General features: G+C 39.4%; 1 protein-coding gene across 3 annotated transcripts in view; it reads left to right on the top strand.

Annotated features, from left to right (window-relative positions):
- Prkg1 (protein kinase cGMP-dependent 1) overlaps nt 1–12,906 on the top strand; it is a 1,174,992-nt gene extending 1,162,086 nt beyond the window's left edge. For all 3 annotated transcript variants that reach the window (XM_029531419.1, XM_021187092.2, XM_021187085.2), the window contains 4 exons: nt 952–1,074; nt 1,161–1,223; nt 8,227–8,293; nt 10,495–12,906. In XM_029531419.1, the coding sequence (XP_029387279.1) occupies nt 952–1,074; nt 1,161–1,223; nt 8,227–8,293; nt 10,495–10,593 (352 nt within the window). In that variant the 3' untranslated portion in view covers nt 10,594–12,906. The remainder of the gene's footprint in view (nt 1–951; nt 1,075–1,160; nt 1,224–8,226; nt 8,294–10,494) is intronic.
- Nucleotides 12,907–18,678: the final 5,772 nt, after the last annotated feature.

Here is an 18,678-nt window from a genome sequence, read left to right as displayed (position 1 = left end):
TCTCTAAAAAGAGAAAAAATAATTAAAAAGCATATACAATATAATTCTGTCTCTGTTCATATATGCAAATAATTTCATGTAATCATGTTCATCAAATGTTGATTATTAATATTTTGGGGCATTATTTAACTTATTTTCTACTAAATAATATATAGATTCACTAATATTAAATAACTTAGCAAAGACTAAGCATGCATCATCTCTAAAATATACTAAAGACATCTCTAATAAATCATTTAGTTGTCTAAAATAAACATGAATATAAAAAACATGAATTAGAAAATGCTAAATAAATTACAGAAGACTCTAAGGATTTGATTCTTCATTTCTGAAGCAAGATTAAAACTGGCAAGCTAACTTAAAAGAGTTAAAAAAAAAACACATTCCATTCTGACGCCACAAGAAGGGCAAACACTAGGAGATTAAACAGAATTGCATTTATGCACTTGAATAGCAATTAAAGTTGCATATTATTAATAATATACTAAACAGGAAGACACACACAATCAAGGGAAATATTATCACACCCTAAAAGTGAGGAATATGGACATGAGGGGCCTAAAATAATTCATAAGATTTATCCCCCAAAGAGGTATGAGCTCTACATTTAGAGGGTCATTTCAGAAGAAAGACTTTGTCAAGTATATGATAGCCTCACAAGTTGTGCCCAGTAAGCCAGTGTGGAAAGGCAGGAGCATTCAGGAGACAGCACAGTAACCAAGCATAGGGGCAAGAGGGGGTCAAAGGACAGAGGGAGGAAGGCACAAGCTGCATCTCCCAGTGGCTTTGCTCAACAGTGACTTGTGCTTTGTTAGTATCTAACTCTCATCCCATTGTCCAAGCTGGTACAATCCCCAGCATTAAGCTGACGTCAAGCATGTGACTGTGAGGACACACTAATTCTTATTCAGAGAGTAAAAATTTCATCTCTTCTATCTTCCTCCCTGCCAGCCCACCTTTCTCAGGGCCAGATCCAATGAAAACCTACAATATCATACTGCGGGGGATTGACATGATAGAATTTCCAAAGAAGATTGCAAAAAATGCTGCTAATTTAATTAAAAAACTATGCAGGTAAGTGTTCGGAGTGCATCACTTTTAAGGAATCATTATGCGAAAATATTCATCTTTTTTCACATGACAATTATTTCATTTTTTAGGGACAACCCATCAGAGAGGTTAGGAAATTTGAAAAACGGAGTCAAAGACATTCAAAAACACAAGTAAGTGTTCTTTTATTTTTTTATTAGATATTTTCTTTATTTACATTTCAAATGTTATACCCTTTCCTAGTTTCCCCTCCAAAAATCCCCTAGCCCATCTCCCCTACCCCTGCTCCCCAACCCACCCACTCCACTCCCATTCCTGGCCCTGGCATTCCTCTACACTGGGGCATAGACTCTTCACAGGACCTAGGGCTTCTCCTCCCATTGTTGTTTTGATTTGCATTTCCCTGATGACTAAGGATGTTGAACATTTCTTTAAGTGCTTCTCAGCCATTTGGTATTCCTCAGTTGAGAATTCTTTGTTTAGCTCTGTACCCCATTTTTAATAGGGTTATTTGTTTCTCTGGAGTCTAACTTCTTGAGTTCTTTGTATATATTGGATATTAGCCCTCTATCGGATATAGGATTGGTAACGATCTTTTCCCAATCTGTTGGTGGCCTTTTTATATTATTGACAGTGTCCTTTGCATTATAGAAGCTTTGCAATTTTATGAGGTTCCATTTGTAGATTCTTGATCTTATATCACAAGCCATTGGTGTTCTGTTCGGGAATTTTTCCCCTGTACCCATATTTTTGTGGCTCTTCCCCACTTTCTCCTCTATAAGTTTCATTGTCTCTGGTTTTATGTGAAGGTCCTTGATCCATTTAGACTTGAGCATAGTACGGATACTTCGACTCATCTTAAAAGAGGGGGGAAACAAAACACCCATGGAAGGAGTTAGACAAAGTATGGAGCAGAGACTGAAGGAATGACCATCCAGAGACTGCCCCACCTGGGGATCCATCCCATTTACAATCTCCAAACACAGACACTATTATGGATGCCAACAAGAGCTTGCTGACAGGAGCCTGATATAACTGTCTCCTGAGAGGCTCTGCCAGTGTCTGACAAATACAGAAGTGGATGCTCACAGCCATCCATTGGACTGAGCACAGGGTCCCCACTGGAAGAGCTAGAGAAAGGACTAAAGGAGCTGAAGGAGTTTGCAGTCCCATAGGAGGAACAACAATATGAAGTAACCAGTACCCCCAGAGCTCCCAGGGACTAAACCACTAACCAAAGAGCACACGTGGTGGGACTCATGGCTCCAGCTGCACATGTAGCAGAGGATGGCCTAGTCAGTCGGTCATCAGTGGGAGGAGAGGCCCTTGGTCCTGTGAAGGTTCTATGCCCCAATGTGGGGGAATGCCAGGGCAAGGAAGTGGGAGTGGGTAGGTTGGTAAACAGGGGAAGGGGATGAGGGGAGGTTGTTTTTCAGAGGGTAAACGAGGAAAAGGGGATAACATTTGAAATGTAAATTAAAAATAATTTTAAAAAAGAACCTGAGTTTGGATGCGGGAAGAGCATCATCCCATGGAAATGATAAGAGATAGTGTGATTACTAGGGGCGCCAAACAATATAAATGAGAAAGTATACCATAGATTGATATATTTAATATTAGCAACAGAACAACAGTGCCTCTTTATGCGTGACATATCTGACAACTACAGTGCTAGGGAATGACTAAAACTTAAGTCAGAATCTGACCTAGAGTGGACACAACATAAAACCTGATGTGTCGGATACAGATGCACTCCACTCTAATAATGAACAGCGCAGGCTCTCAGAATATCAAGGGTCACTCTACTTATATTCTTTTTTTAAAAAAAAAATCTTCAGTCTTTGAGAATTCCATATATGTACACAGTGGCATATGATCATTGATCATAGCCACTCTCTGCTTACCCCTCCAACTCCTCATGGATACCTTTTGACTTCCAAAGTTGAGAGCCTTTGTTTGGGCTGACATAAAAACTTACCAGTAGTTGTATATTGAGAATGTGGCAAAACATAAAAGAACAATTCCAAGAAGAAATCCAGTGGTAGAACAAATTAAAAAAACAAAACAAAACATACTGGAGTTGTGACCACTGAGTATATTTGCTAATTGTGCCTAATTTGACACAATGCCAAACATGTAAATTTGTAAGTAGGGCTTGTCTCTGCATTTAGGAAGTTGCCTTATGATGATATTACGATGCCTTATTTGTCTACTCCTTGAAGATGATGTTAAAGCTTTTCAGAATTCACAGGTTTAAGTACCATGATATCACTGAAACTGGGACAATTTTATTACACAATATAACATGTGGGTTCTCTCACTCTGTGTGCAGTTGGATCTCTCTCCACCCTGAGATTGTCAGCACACTGGGAGATATTTATATTCCTGACAGGGAGGCATTTGGGGAAGATCTCATGGTCAGTCTCCTCAGAATGTGCCGACCTTTTATAATGACTTAGGAAAAGATGCTTAGTTTTGCCTCCTGGGTAATTATGAGGACAAAGCAGACAGGACATGGTGACAATTTGAATTGTAGACTTTATGATCCTTTAACCCCAAAGACATAAACGACAAGAACAGTTAATGCTTTTCTTCCCGGGGGGGGGGGGAATGAGTCATGAAGTCCCTGAATGATATTCTGCTGATCTGTTTGAATCAAGAGTTTTATGTTGCCTTAAGTTCAGCGGTCATTTTTCAGTCAGTCTGTGACCTATGCCTTCTCTGCTTTGGTGTAAGATGGACTTTCATTTGGTTCTGGGACGGCTTTATCAGAGTGATTTTTGCTTACCTGCCAGCATTGCCACAGCTACTACAGGTTGTGAGTGTCTTAGCTATGTACACATTATAGAGTCCAGCTGCTAAAGTAAGCTGTGGGTGTGGGGTTGTCCCCTACCTAGCTTTTAAGTAAGGAGTCATAATGCTGTGTCTTACTCTGCTACATAGAAGACGCAGGGCTTTTCTACTTGGTAATTCCCAGGGCTGTGGCTTAGGGTCATCCTTATAAATACCACACAGTCTACTTAGTAAGTGATCCTAAATTTTTGCCTAAAGTAAAGAACAAAACCCCAACGCTGAAAGGAATAATGAAAATGTTTACATGTCTAGAGTTTTCTGGAACACTTCAGTGTTGACTGCAGGCTTCCGAGTAGGGACATTTACTAGGAAACCTTGAGCAATTTCCCTCTTCAAAGACAGCCATCATAGGAGCTGGAAGCCCGCAATTCCTTGGTAAGGTATGGGTCATGTAGGCTGCTGTCTGGTCTTTTAGCACTTGTAGAATGTCACTCCAGACTCTCTGACTTTGGAAGTCTCCATGGAAAAGCAAGCGCTATTCTGATGGACCTGTTCTTAGGAATGACTTGTTCTTTCTGTCTGACATTTTCTTTGTCCTGTTAATTAAAACCTCTACAGCTCTGATTATGCAATTTTTTTTCCCCGGGAGTTTCTTTTCTGGCCCTGCCTATTTGCTGCTCTTTGTACCTCCTGCAGTTTAATGAGCATCTCTTCCTTTAGATTTGGGGATTTTTCTTCTACAATTTTATCGAAAATCTATTCTGTGCCTTTGACTTAGGTTTCTCCACCTATAGTTATAATTTGTATCTTTGGTCTTTTTATAGTGTCTCAGATTTCCTGAATGCTTTGTCCCTGTGTGTGTGTGTGTGTGTGTGTGTGTGTGTGTGTCCAGTGGGACCTATCTCATCTCACCTTTCTGAGCAGTATTTGGATGCCAGTTCACTGCTACCCCAACTTTCTAGTTTATGGACCAGCTGAATGGTTCTTGGTGTTCAGTCTTGGGGCCACTCTGTGTCGATGGGTGAATGGGGTTTCAGAAGTAATCCTAACTCAGCAAGTGAGATACTACTTGTGAGTCTCTGGGGCTTGGGAGAATCTCTCTGCCAGTCAGCTGTGGAGCCCTCCTCCATCTCTATGGGTGTCACTTGGTTTGAAGGAGCTGGGATCACAGTGAGAGTCGGCAGTGCTCTGTAGGGGTAGAGTATAGGACAGCACACCATCCTCAGGTGGAAGTAGCTGGGGTGGGAGCCAGGCTGGGTATCCTTATCTGGAGTTAGAGGCACAAGACCTTATGTGCCTTGGAAAGTAGAGGGTAAGACTGTCTTTGATCTGGAACTCCAGGTAGAAACTCCCAAACTCCGTACTGTGCTGGAGAAGGGTGATGCATGTAATAAGCAGGTAGTTGAGAAGTTTGGGTTTAGGGGACCTACCTGGAGTTCGGATCCAACTGTAGACTGTGTGGTAGCAGTGTGTGGGTAGGGTAGCTAGTACGCACATGGTGAGAAGATGCACTATGGGATATAATGGAGTACAAAGTCAAGCTGGATACAGTGAATAGGGTGGCTGGTAAGCAAGTGGGGGGCTGGAAGGGGTTTGAAGAGCATACCAGAAATTTCCGGTTGGATTTCATATGATGCCAGGATGGAGTGGTGTGGAAGGTTACTGATAGGCAGAATGAGGAAGCTACATGGGCATATGGGTTGTATTCCACTTAATGCAGAGAATAAAGAGGCTGGTGGACAGGAGTATAGACAGAAAAGGTCAGAGAAGATCTGTCTATTGTCCCCTGCCAGATCCAAGTAGTTCAGAGTTCAGCTGGTAAGCAAGTCAATGGAAGGATTCTTGGCAACCTACCTGGAGTTCCAGATCAGTTTCCACTTAGGGAACTGAGTAGAGTGACTAATAGGCAGGCAAGTGGATGGACAAGGTCTGGGAATTCTGACTGGAGTTCTGGGTTCTACTCTAAGCAGCGGCAGGCAATGTGGCAGGTAGGGTGGCTGATAGTTGAGTGGGCCCAGAAGATCTGAGGAACCGCCCTGGTGTTCCAGGTCAGACTTATGCTGGGTGACTCTGTAAGTGAGATAGCTTATAGCCAAGCAGGCTAAATGAGTACAGAATTCCTATTGGGAGCACTATATTAGACTCGATGTGGTATCAGGTGGAGAGGGGGGAGCATAGGAGTAGGCTGAGGAGTCGCTGGTAGAATTGGGATTGTAGACCGGGCTTAGAGGTCCTCACTGAAGTTCCAGGTCAGACTCTATGCTATGTTTATGGGAGCAGGACCACAGTGGGTACCTAGCAACTGGAAAGGCAAGCTGAATTGGGGTGGGGACATCCTTGGAGTTGTTCACCCAATCCCATGTGATTTGGAAGTAGCGTGTTGTGTGGGTGGCTGATGGGCAGTAGCTGAGGCAGAATGGGTCTAGGAAACTTACCTGGAGTTTCAGATCAAAATGGCAACCAACAGACCGGGAAAAGGTCCTTACCAATCCTACATCCGACATAGGGCTAATATCCAATATATACAAAGAAATCAAGAAGTTAGACTCCAGAGAACCAAATAACCCTATTAAAAAATGGGGTACAGAGCTAAACAAAGAATTCTCAATTGAAGAATACCGAATGGCCAAGAAGCGCCTGAAGAAATGTTCAACATCCTTAGTCATCAAGGAAATGCAAATCAAAACAACCCTGAGATTCCACCTCACACCAGTCAGAATGGCTAAGATCAAAAACCTTCTGTTTCTATAACACAACTACATAGATCAAACCCCTCTCTCTAACCCTTGCCATTACAGTCTCTTCAACTTGCATAATTGGGACAAATGACCAAGCTTTGTCTGTTGAGGCTACTGGAGCTGGGAGCTTTCTGTCTTAAAATCTCCATTATACTGTGAATTAAGAAGAGTTTTAGCTAATTTCCTCTTCCAATTTACATCAGTGTTCAGTTGTCTTATAAGCTGACTTGGTATCATATGAATAATATGTAAACATCACTACATACATAAAGACAGAACAAAGACCCTTGCTGTGAAGGTCACCTGTGTAGGGACAAGATTCTTTTGAGGAATGCTGCAAATAGCAGTGTTAAAACAGCAACTAGTCGAACTCAAAAGCCCTATTCCATATGGTCCATATGGTCCATATGGTCCATATGGTCTTTCTCCTTCCCTTCTACAAGCCTACAGTGTTCTAGGAGTCTCATGGATAGGAAGAGGTGTGTCTAGATCCCCTCGTGTAAGTCCAGTGAGTTAGCTACCATTTGCCTTATCAGATTGCAAACCAAGGTATCCATGGAGCCACCCTATACATCCCAAAAAAGAGGGCAACAGAGAATGAGAGGACATGTCTTAGTGAACTTTTAAGGTTCAGCTTGAGCCACAAAAATCATATGGATGGTTATTGTTAACACATATATCACGCTATCTCTTGAGATGCTCACATGCGTCCTTGGGCAAGTCTTATCTTCACAAGTGTTTCTCTTTCTAGTAACCCCCATGCTGAAATATATGGTAAAAATCTTTTCCTAACAAATTCTAACTCTGCCATACACTGACTCATCTGAAATTATTTTCTGCAATAAGATTAAGAATCTTTTTTTCACCTTAGTAGAGGTCTCTGAAAGATCATCTCAGGCTGTGACAAGTGACAATGTAGGACGGGTTTCTGATCTTCTATCTCCTACCATCCCTGGGATGTTGACTCACTAGCAAAGATGGAAAGTATTTGTAATGCACAGAGTTAAGCATATTATGATATTCATTAAATTTTGATATGGCAATAACAAACATACAGACAAAAAATGTTATGTGGTAAATTAATGTGTGAGTTTGGTAACTATACTTAAGTGTAGAATATTTTATAGATAAAATTACAATAGTAATAATAATTATTTTAATTATTTGATGTTTAATAATTATATTTATCACTTATATCATTAACATTTATATATTTGTTATATTTATTGTTATTAAATAAAATACTTAATAGTTATACATATAAGATATAATTATTTTTAAATATTTTAAAAATGTTTCAAATATTTGACTATTTTTTAACATTTTATAAAATAAGCTAATTGAAAACATTCTGAGCCAGATGTGGTAGCACAGTTCTGAAATGCCAACACATCGAACTGGAGGTAGAAAGATCCATAGTTCAAAATAATTATCTTCAACATCGCAAGTCCGAGACCCTTTCCTAGCGTCCATAAGACCCTTTCCCAGGTGGAAAAACAAGATCAAAACTAAATAGAAATAATGTCTAGTTCCATCACATGAAAAGATTTGCCTGGCTGCTTCCTACCACGTACATCAAGCATTTTCTAGTGAGAATATTTAGCAGAGAGGCAGTGTCTTAATCGTCTTTATTTTTGCTTCCTAGGTGGTTTGAGGGCTTTAATTGGGAAGGCTTAAGAAAAGGCACCTTGACACCTCCCATAATTCCAAGTGTAAGTAGACTTTTCGGCTTATGAATTGTGTGTTCTTGATGGTACTTCTTAACCAACAAAGACTTGTTATTTTTAGAGTTTTATGATCAGATGACAAAATCTATGAAGCAGCATATTAAAACGATGACATATTCTGAAATCCAAACATAATACCAACAAGTCTAGGACTGGTCGTTATACATGTAGTCTGCCATTATCTTTTTAAATTCTTCTTTGGAATTCAGATGCGCTTTATTCATGAGTACACGTCGGCTTTTGTTATGGTGCATCTGTAGCTAGAAGAGTATATACATTTACAGCAAGCGTCTCCAGTCTCATCCATACCTACCCAAGCATGACTTTGAAGTCATGTGTTCTTCCCTCCTTCCATTAATATCTATAAGGAGGTTCTATTTTCTCAGCACAGTTTACTTGGCAGGGGGTAGAGTGGCATGCTGTTAAAGAGCGACTTCACCACGTGGACTAAGTGCATCCTATTAACCTAAAATAGACAACTGCATGAACTTGTTTCTTTCATATTTATCTGCCATCTAATGAGTTCCACTGCACTTCGTGAATGGTGAAGGGAGCACTTTGTAGCTCTGTGGATTTTGTTAAATGCTTTGACTCTCTTGGATTAATTCAAGATTCTTTGTATACAGAAACATTTTCCTTTCTGCCAAGATGTATTTCTCCACTGATTATTTTTCATTCAGGAAACAAAGTAAAAATACTGCACTCACATCTCACAGCATAGAACCCAATTATGTTCCTGGGCTTTTGTCTTCAGGGTAAGGGTAGACACCATTTTTTTTCACCTAAATTTATCTGGGACCACTTTTATACAATCGGAATATTACAAGGGTTTTGGCTGATGTCCTGAAGATTGGACTTAATTCTTACAGCCAATCTGTAAGAATTGTACTCAAGTTTAGAATAAATCTATAAACTTCCATTATACTTGTAATCAACATGTTTCTTAGAATTCTTTCATTATACTTTTTAAAAATACACATACAAATTTCATGATATGCCTGCTTCTCTGGCTTTCCGCCATCGCACCCTCCTCTCTTATGTGGCCATCTTGGCCAATTTATTAACTCCAGAACATAGAACCTTTTTAAGGCCTTGGTGTGTGCTACATCCTCTTTATTGAAAATTTGTTAAGTTAAAATAAATTTTTGCAAATAGATTTTCTATGACCACTTAAATTTTCATAGCACCTTGTTCATTTCTTCATAATGCTGTAATTTTGTTATTCCTTACAGGTTTCCGTGATTATTTGTTTTACATACACAATTATTAACAACAGTCTAATTTCCCCTGGGTATAACAAGAATGCCTGTTTCCAGTCCCTCAGTTACTCAGAATTTAAAGCAAGACATTAATACCATAGTACACGTTCCAAAAATGCTCGCTGAATGGAGAAGGATTTAAAAAAAGGAAAGAAAGGAAAAGGAAGGAAGGAAGGAAGGAAGGAAGGAAGGAAGGAAGGAAGGAAGGAAGGAAGGAAGGAAGAAAGAAAGATCCATTGAAAATTCAAACCCAATGTCAGGTGTGGTGGCACACACCTCTAATTCCAACACTCGGGAGGCAGAATCAGGCCTGGTTTACATATTGAGTTCCAGGCAAGCAGAGACAATGAGATTCTGTCTCAAAACAACACCACCACACTTCTAGTCCAATGATTCGTACATTTGCAAGATAAAATACTACCTTTCCATAAACAGACTGAAATTCTGGCATTTGTCACAACATGAGCAGGGGAAAGGAGTCACTTTCTTAATTCAGGCACAGAAAGAGTGTACACAGATACCCCCATGTGCAATCTAAAGGCAAGTTCCCCTTACCATGTTGAAATTACAGGCTGTGATCTATAGCTATTGAGATAGATCGAAACAGAAAGCACTGGCATGCTAACGCATCAGAGCAGGGAGAGCGAACACAATGAGGAGCTTTACCTTCCAAAGCTGGAAGAAAGGATGCTCAAAGCCGTCACAAGGAGCAAAAATGATTCAGGAGGCATATCTTAAATCTGACCTAAATATTATTGATTGAATGCATACCTCTATCAGGTTACCCATCACTATATACAGATTTTGCTTTTGTGTACCTGTTTTAAAATAAAAAGTCATCCTTTTCAATAACAGAAAACAAAATCTCTAGGTCACAATTCTGCCCCAAATCATCAAAAGCCTCTTGTCCCCTCTGTCACCTTGCAGGTTGCGTCACCCACAGACACAAGCAATTTTGACAGTTTCCCTGAGGACAGCGATGAGCCACCACCTGATGACAACTCAGGCTGGGACATAGACTTCTAATGTATTTCTCTTACCTGCTTCTGCCTTGCTGAAGACAGCTTTTTTTCTGAGACACAGCTGCCAGCAAACCTGAGGGAAAGAGAGAAGATTCGTGCTCGGGGTCACCATGATGCCTTTGATCGATGCTGCTCCAGTGACTACAGTGGCATTAGGACTTATCGCTTAGATTACGATAGTGCTCTTTATCTGTTTTATGTTTGAACCTAAAATAGCAGTTGACATGGTGGTCCTGAAGCAAAGCCTTTCACCAGTAAAATGATGTTTTCTATTGTTGCAATAGCCTTGCTTTGCTCTGATTATATTTTGAAAGAGTGTAGGAAACACTTCAATCTAGTAGAAGGGTCTGTATCTTGCTAGAACTACCAAGAAGAATAGAGAATCATATATTTGGTACGATAGATGACTGTGGTACGGAACCTGGGCTACATTCCCTTTCATCAAGAGAAGGGTATAGAGCCTGTGACTGCAAGCTGGTATATATATCTCGTACAACGAGGACCACACATCGGTGGGTTGCAGAGTTCATGTCAAACCAGTGCTAGATGTGTCTGAGTTTCTTCCCGAGCTGATGACGAGACTGAATGTTACCTTTTCTTTCTGATCGATTCTAAACATTGGCCCTGATTTTAAAAGCACAACTGAATGGTTCTTGTACGAGTCTCCCATGGTGGGTACATAGTATGTTTTTGGAGGATGGGAAATGTGCGAGAAAACTGAGAAATTGACATGACAATATAGAAGTGGGGAAAGGAATTCACAACACCATTTCATATCTTTAAAAAAAAAAACATATTGTGCTTATAGATGGTCCTGGAAATGATTAGTAGCCAATTGGTTTTATTTATTACCTAACATCCTCAGACTGAGGCTTAAACTATTCCCTTTTATAAGAATAAACCCCTGGGGGAAGGGGTGGGGTAGGGTGGGGAGGAATTAAGACCCATCCAAAAAATAAAAATGAAAAGGTGCTATGTCTTTCTTTTATCTGTAACATCGGTGTCTGAATGGATGACACAGATTCTAATCATCATGTCTAGCCAGAGACTCAAGCATTTTCACCAACTTTATTAAAAATAAACTCCTGTCAGACATCGCAACACAGTCCAGGTCTCAGAGAGGAAGGATACTAAAAATGTATTTAAAGTAGTCTCTTGTCTTAGGCCTGAACCAAAACAAAATACATCTGCCCAGTCTGAAAGCACAAAGGCAGAGGTATTCAGACTTACTGTGCTAAGGAGCTTTGTTGACTTGAGGCCAGGGAGGAAGGCAGGAGTATTGGGCTGTTCCCTAGGGAAGTTTATCGGAAGAAGAAGGGGTAAGAAAGGAAAACAGGAAACTGATTTTTCAAAACTACATTTTAGATGAATCAAGCAGAGGTATTGCAATCTTGAAATTTCACGTGAGCTAGAGAAGATCAAATTTGAAAATATCAGATGGACTGTCCTTTTCATGGGTGGTAAAGAATCATCCAATTAAACCAAGAATGTGTTGTCGGCAGGCCAGTTGGCCACTATTATTAAGTGGCACAACTTTCCAGAGTTTTCCCTTGGCAGGTGACATTTTATTTGTACAGACAAATGAAAAATTGTCCAAGATAACATCTTGATTTGGATATATGTGTGTTAATAGAGGTTTGCTATTTTTCCAGTAGGGTTTTTTTTTCTATATATATGAATTCCTACAAAAAAATGTTTCCATTAGATTATCATACCCTAGCCAATAAATCACATGATTTTTGTTTCAAATTTCATCCTTAAAACTACTTTCAATTGTGCTTATCCTATCAAAATATAATACTCTAAAATTTACATTTGAAGCCTAAAACTGCTGAGTGATATTTAAGCAGGAAAAAGTTCATTAAAACTTTGATATGATGATGATGATGATGATGATGATGATGATGATGATGATGATGACTGGAATCCTCTCTTTCATAAGCAATTCTCAAGATTACTAGATTTCCCAAGAGATCTATAGATTTCAACAGACTATATAAAATAAAATTAAACACATCAAGCTAAAGTTCAGGGATTTCTGGAGGTTTATTTATCTTTTAACTGGCTTTAAAAACATAATTCTATCATTATCATCAGCGTTCAATAATTTTTGTTGCAAGATAGTGTGGTTTAGGTATGCTAAAGGCTTGCGACCATGTTATATTAGCCTTGATTTTAGTAGACGGCATCTGTCTCTCTAACTTTTCAAATAGTCACAGATCCCCAGGAATTAGCACAGAACTGGGGTTCAAGGCTAAGACAACATGTGTGTGTGTGTGCTCATGTGCATGTGTGTGTGTGTATGTGTGTGTGAGCGTGCGTGTGTGTGTGCATGTGCATGTGTGTGCGTGTGCGTGTGCACGTGTGCATGCGTGTGGGTGCGTGTGTGCGTGCATGTGCATGTGTGTGTGCGTGTGCACATGTGTGTGTGCATGCTGCGTGTGCGTGTGCATGTGTATGCGTGCGTGTGCGTGTGTGTGTGTGTGTGTGTGTGTGTGTTCTATGAAGAAGAAAGTTGTTGCTTCCAGCACATGACTATGAGTTATTTTCCACTTGTTTTCTTTGTTCATTTCATCCACAGTATTAGTTAGAATGCCCAACACAATCACAAGATAAACGTGAACTCTATCTTCCATGAACTGCTAACAGAAAACAGTCATCAGATTTTCAACACTGAATTTTAAGGATTTAAATCTTGTCTTAATGAAGACACTAGGGCTATAATTCATGGTCAGCTTCCTAAACCACATCTTACTTTCTGGACTTTTCCATGCCCCCTTGTGTTTTGGATTATTTTGTTTTGTTGTCCTAAAGACCATTTGGATAAATTAGAATAGTGCCAACTTGTTTGATTTGCTAACTGACTTTCCTGTCGATAGCTTTGTGTGTGGGAAATAGGGCTTCCTGCATGTCCAAAATCACAGAAAAACAGCAAACTGCCGAGAAAGGACATCATAATGTTTAGGAAGATCGAACACATTAGAGAAAATGAGTTTTGGAAAATTGTTATGGTTGATTTTTTTATACTTGTGATCTTCTTTGTTTTTTGGATGTAAATGAGATCCATGTAGCATTTAAAACAAATTTATTTTTATTATGATCCTCATTAGTCATAGGTTTTTTTCCTTAAAATTGGGGAACATACATGTGAATTACACATGTAAAATAACTTCTAAACTGTTGAATCATCCTCACTTCATTTCCAAATGACAGGCTTGATGGCAAACCTAAAGAAGTCAGCTACCATATTGAACACAAGTGTGTTAAAACCGACTTTACACAACAGAGGCGATTTGTGCATTACCCACCACATTGTCTTTCACAATAGGACCACAGCAAATATTTATGTAAATAGATATTTTTGTGTGATATTTTGTGGTACATATAACTTTTTTTAGTGTTTCACAACATTATTTTATTTTATTTGTATTAAATAATGTTTTAGGTCCAAGTAGACTTGAATGGACGTTACAATTGTTAGTATTATTGAAACTTAAGTCAACAGTACTGTCATCCATCTGTCCCATAGTTTAGAACATGACCTGGCTATCTGGCGTTGTTGCAAGTGCCTTAAACTCATGGCATCTTATTAAGAAAACAAATTTGGTGTTATGCTGCATGACAAAGACAAACACACCTCAAAATGTTGTCCTTTCTTAGCTTGCTGCGTTTTACAGTTCTTTCTGCTAACAATTTATAAGCCTTTATTATATAATATTGATGAATTACAGAAATGATGAAGTTGTTATCTTATTTCTGTTCAATGTACCAGAGCTGTGTGTCTGTTCATGAGATACAGCGTCATTTCTGTGAAATGTATAAATATATGTGCAGGTCAAATTACTATATGACATACTATCAGTCTGTATACAGATATTCCTGTTTTGCTAAAGCTGTGCAGACTCAACAAATCAAAAAAGAAAAAAAAAAAGTAGTGCAGTCAAATCCTAACGTATCTCATTTTAAGATTCCATTAACAATGGTCAAACCCAAAGGAAAAATTGGAAACGACTGCTCACCACACCTCGTTAGGAAACCAACAATGAAAATGTACCTTGGTGCACCCCTCAACAGAACAGGATGTTCTCTCTGAGTTCTCGTATATGCAAATCATGTATGAGGCGAGTTTTCAGGAGACTTTGAAAGCAAACCGTTGGAAGTATGTTGTTAGCCCTCCTCCTTCTCTAGCCCTGCAACAACAGACAGAGCTCTGGGACCTTGGCTATGACACAGAGGTTTGGGCTTTCTACGTAAAGGGACATTTCTTTAAGCATCATTTATCAAGTTTATTTCAACGTATGATGTTTTTACAACTGGTCAGTTCTTTTGTATTCTTACAGCTATGGTTATTTGACTGTCCTCTTACAATTTGTTCTACACGAACGAGTCTTTTGTTAGAATGCAACAAACTGTCATCTAATGGTCATTGGCCACTTGCACTCTTTTGATGTAGATTAAAAACTTTTTCATAACTTAACCTGCTTTGATTTGCTCTGTATTTTCCCTGCAGCTGTAATTGCAGAGTGCCTGTTGGATACTTTATAGAGTTGAAATAAAAAAAAATAATTACTTTTGAACTTATTTGTCTTTAATTCCAGATGAGTCGAACAATAGAATGAGTGTGGTACCATACGGCACTTGAGATGGCACATAATCACTCTAGTACCCAAGCGTCTTTCATGAAATAGCATAATAGAAACATAAGGCAATGGTTCGTTGTTTTTTTTTTTTTTTAATTCAACAAAGATAATATCCGTGGGAAGAGCAAGATTTCCATAGCAAACCTGGAGTATTTGATATGTAAAGCGCTGTCCTGTGTCTTTGTTCCCTAGATCCTTCCAGTGAGTTTCAGATGCACAGAGAACATAGGATGCTGAGGACAGCACGGATGTAAAAACTCAGTTCTCTTACATGATAATGAGCATCTGCCACCACCTTCTCTGCTCCTCATTGCAGGAAATGACTGACCCACTAAAGCTGACATGTGGGTTCCCTCAAATCAACTGCTTTTATCCCACTGACATGCTAGTGACAGTTCATGAAAACTAGATGATACCCAGCGCAGTAACTTTCTCAGTCAGACAGTCACAACCTGGAAGGAAATGACCACCTGGGTGGTTTTTTTGTTGTTGTTTGTTTTATTTTGTTTTGTTTTGTTTTGTTTTGTTTTGTTTTGTTTTAACCATAGTTCTAAGAATGACCTTAGTCATTTCTCAATTTTTAAAAATTGTCCACCATGTTAGGCCCAGTGTGTTGTGACACTCATGCTTACAAATGAGATAATAAAAGGCTAGAGGTGGCCACTCCCCCACTATCACATCAGTAGAGTCAAGTCATCGCACAGTTATTCATAGGCGTCAGAGTCAATAAGCCAATATCTTAGAGAAGGATCTCCTACTAGTTACAGATCTCTACTCAGCTTTTCAGCCTTCAATGTGTCCTACCCTGATTAGTCACTTTTCTTATTCCTGTGAGAGAGAGAGAGAGAACTTAGAGGAAATCTTCAAACCTTGATGTCTCCAAGAGATCAGGCCATTAAAGCAGGGGGACATGATGGAGCAGAACGGTGCCCCTCAGGACAAATGGAAAGCAGGGTAAAGAGAAAAGCTGTCGGAGTGGAATGGAGCCCTTAGGGGTCAGACTGGAATGGAGCCCTTCGGGGTCAGACTGGAATGGAGCCCTTACGGACAGGCTCCATCATGCCTACTTCCTCCAACATGGTCTCACCTCAACTTTTGCCACCTCTTTAATAATTCCATCATAGTATGAATCCATAAAGAGTTAATTAATCCAGTCGCTGGATCAGAGATCTCAGGGTGCAATAGTGTCTGGAAATGCCTTCCCAGATAAACCCATAAATATCATTTATGAATCTCTTAGATTCTTCACCAAATCAAACTGACAAGCTCCAACCACCATGTATTCATAATGTAGGGCAGCCACCACACTAAAATGCATTTATTCTTCTGGGTCCTATTTAAAGTTTTTTTTTTCTGCATTCTGTACCTTCTCCTTTTCAAGATATAAGCTGTCTGTACAGTCGTAGTTGTCTGTGACAACCCTCGTTTTCAGCTAAAGTCAATCTATGGGGCAAATGATGAATCTGTTGACATACCCATTACCAAAGTCAAATTTCAATAATTAACAACTCGAACTTCAATAAAAGGAGGGAAAGAAAAGATAAATGGAGAAGAGATTGAAAAAAAAAATAAGAGAGGGAAAAGAGTTAAGTAGAGTCCCCATAGAACCCTGGAAAACTGAGAAGAAATACAATCAGGAAGTAATTGGTTATCACCTAACCAATTATGCCACTAGTACACTAATGAGCACATCTTGCCTGGTAGGTTGACTGTGGCACACAGTGACACAGCTAAAAGTTACCGTTGCTTCCTTTTCTCTCCCAGAGGCTGACTAGCAGCTCCAACGCTATGAACACTCTTCAGTGGGGACAAAATTTCTGATTCAGCTGGGGAGGCTTCAGTATAACTTACTTCACATGTGGAAACAATGTGTGGTGGACATCCATTCTTCTTTGAAACATCTATTGTATATCAGTTATTCATGAGTTTTTAAAACTACTGAACTAGATCTCATTTGAGGATATCTGCATATATGTGCATATTTATAGCTACAGTTCTTGAAAACGCTTATTTCTTGAAAAAAAAGGCTCCCATTCCAAAGTTCCAAAGAAGGAGAAAATCCCTACGGAGTTGGAATTATTATTCTGTGGGAGAGCAACAGCAAGTATTGTAGAGTGCTGGCGAGTTGATTCCTTAATTTAACTGGCGGCACACATGTAGTCACATTGTGAAAACCCATCAGATTATACACTTAGATATAATAAATGATTTTAAATATTGAAGACTATCAAATAAGATATATAATATACCAAAATGTATGAGCTTTTTAGTGCCTCTTGGACTGCATAAATGCCATGTAGTAATACTGCTTTGATGTATTTCTTTGTGTGCAAAATTAATCATGTACAAAATAATGTCTATTTAACGTGTTTTGAAAGAAAAATTACTTCCTTCCTCTACCCCTTTATCTACTTCCAATCCATTTTCCTTATTGAGAATATTTCAAAAAAAGTGTCAATAGTTTTGGAATTCCCAGCTCTCTGTACTCACTGTCCTAATGACAGGGATGTCAGCCCCCCATGCCACAGGCACTTTATGATTAGTTATAGGTTTCTAACTCCTGCCTAACTTTCAGCCTCTCACAACCATGGGCAGTTATGCCCAGAGCTTTTCAGCCTTCTACTTTAAAATAGTCAAAGGAGGGGGAACATGATGAAGACCCTGCCATCATAGGAGTGCTGTGACACTCCCAAGGTCACTGGGATCACAGGACTCCCTGAAGGAAACCTTATCCAACAGGTTTGTCTGGGCAGCATTTCAACGTTTAGGAACAATGATTTGCCTTCTGTGACTGAAGAATAATGATGTACAAAGGAATTTAAACTGTGTCCTTCGGGGAACCAGTGTGCTATTGAAGGAGTGCTAGTCTGGTGGATCTCAGATAAAGAGTTTTCCCACAAGACTCTGATTCTTCAACTCATCTGCTAAGGGACTTTGAGTAGTTAATTTTTTTCAGTAAAATTTTTTTTAAATATTGAGATAACAATAGGGGCTGGTGAGATGGCTCAGCAGGTAGGAGCACTGACTGCTCTTCCTGAGGTCCTGAGTTCAAATCCCAGCAACCACATGGTGGCTCACAACCACCCGTAATGAGATCTGACACCCTCTTCTGATGTGTCTGAAGACAGCAACAGTGTACTTATCTATAATAATAAATAAATCTTTGGGCAGGACCAAGGAGGGACTGAGTAAATGGGAATGACTGGAGGGAGCCAGGCTGACCAGAGCGAGCAGAGATACAAAATACAATTCCTAACAACCACATGAAGGCTCACAACCATCATCTGTACAGCTACAGTGTACTCATATACATAAAATAAATAAATAAAACCCTGAGGTCACAATAAATTACATTATTCCTCCCCTTTACAAGATCTTCTCCTTTCTCTCCTTCAAATTCATGACCTATTTTTGCATTAATTATTGTTACACACACACACACACACACA

Source organism: Mus pahari, chromosome 1 (assembly GCF_900095145.1).
Source record: "Mus pahari chromosome 1, PAHARI_EIJ_v1.1, whole genome shotgun sequence".
NCBI classification, from domain to species: Eukaryota; Metazoa; Chordata; class Mammalia; order Rodentia; family Muridae; genus Mus; species Mus pahari.
Note: the sequence above shows the minus strand (reverse complement) of the source record. Positions and strands in the feature narration are given on the sequence as shown.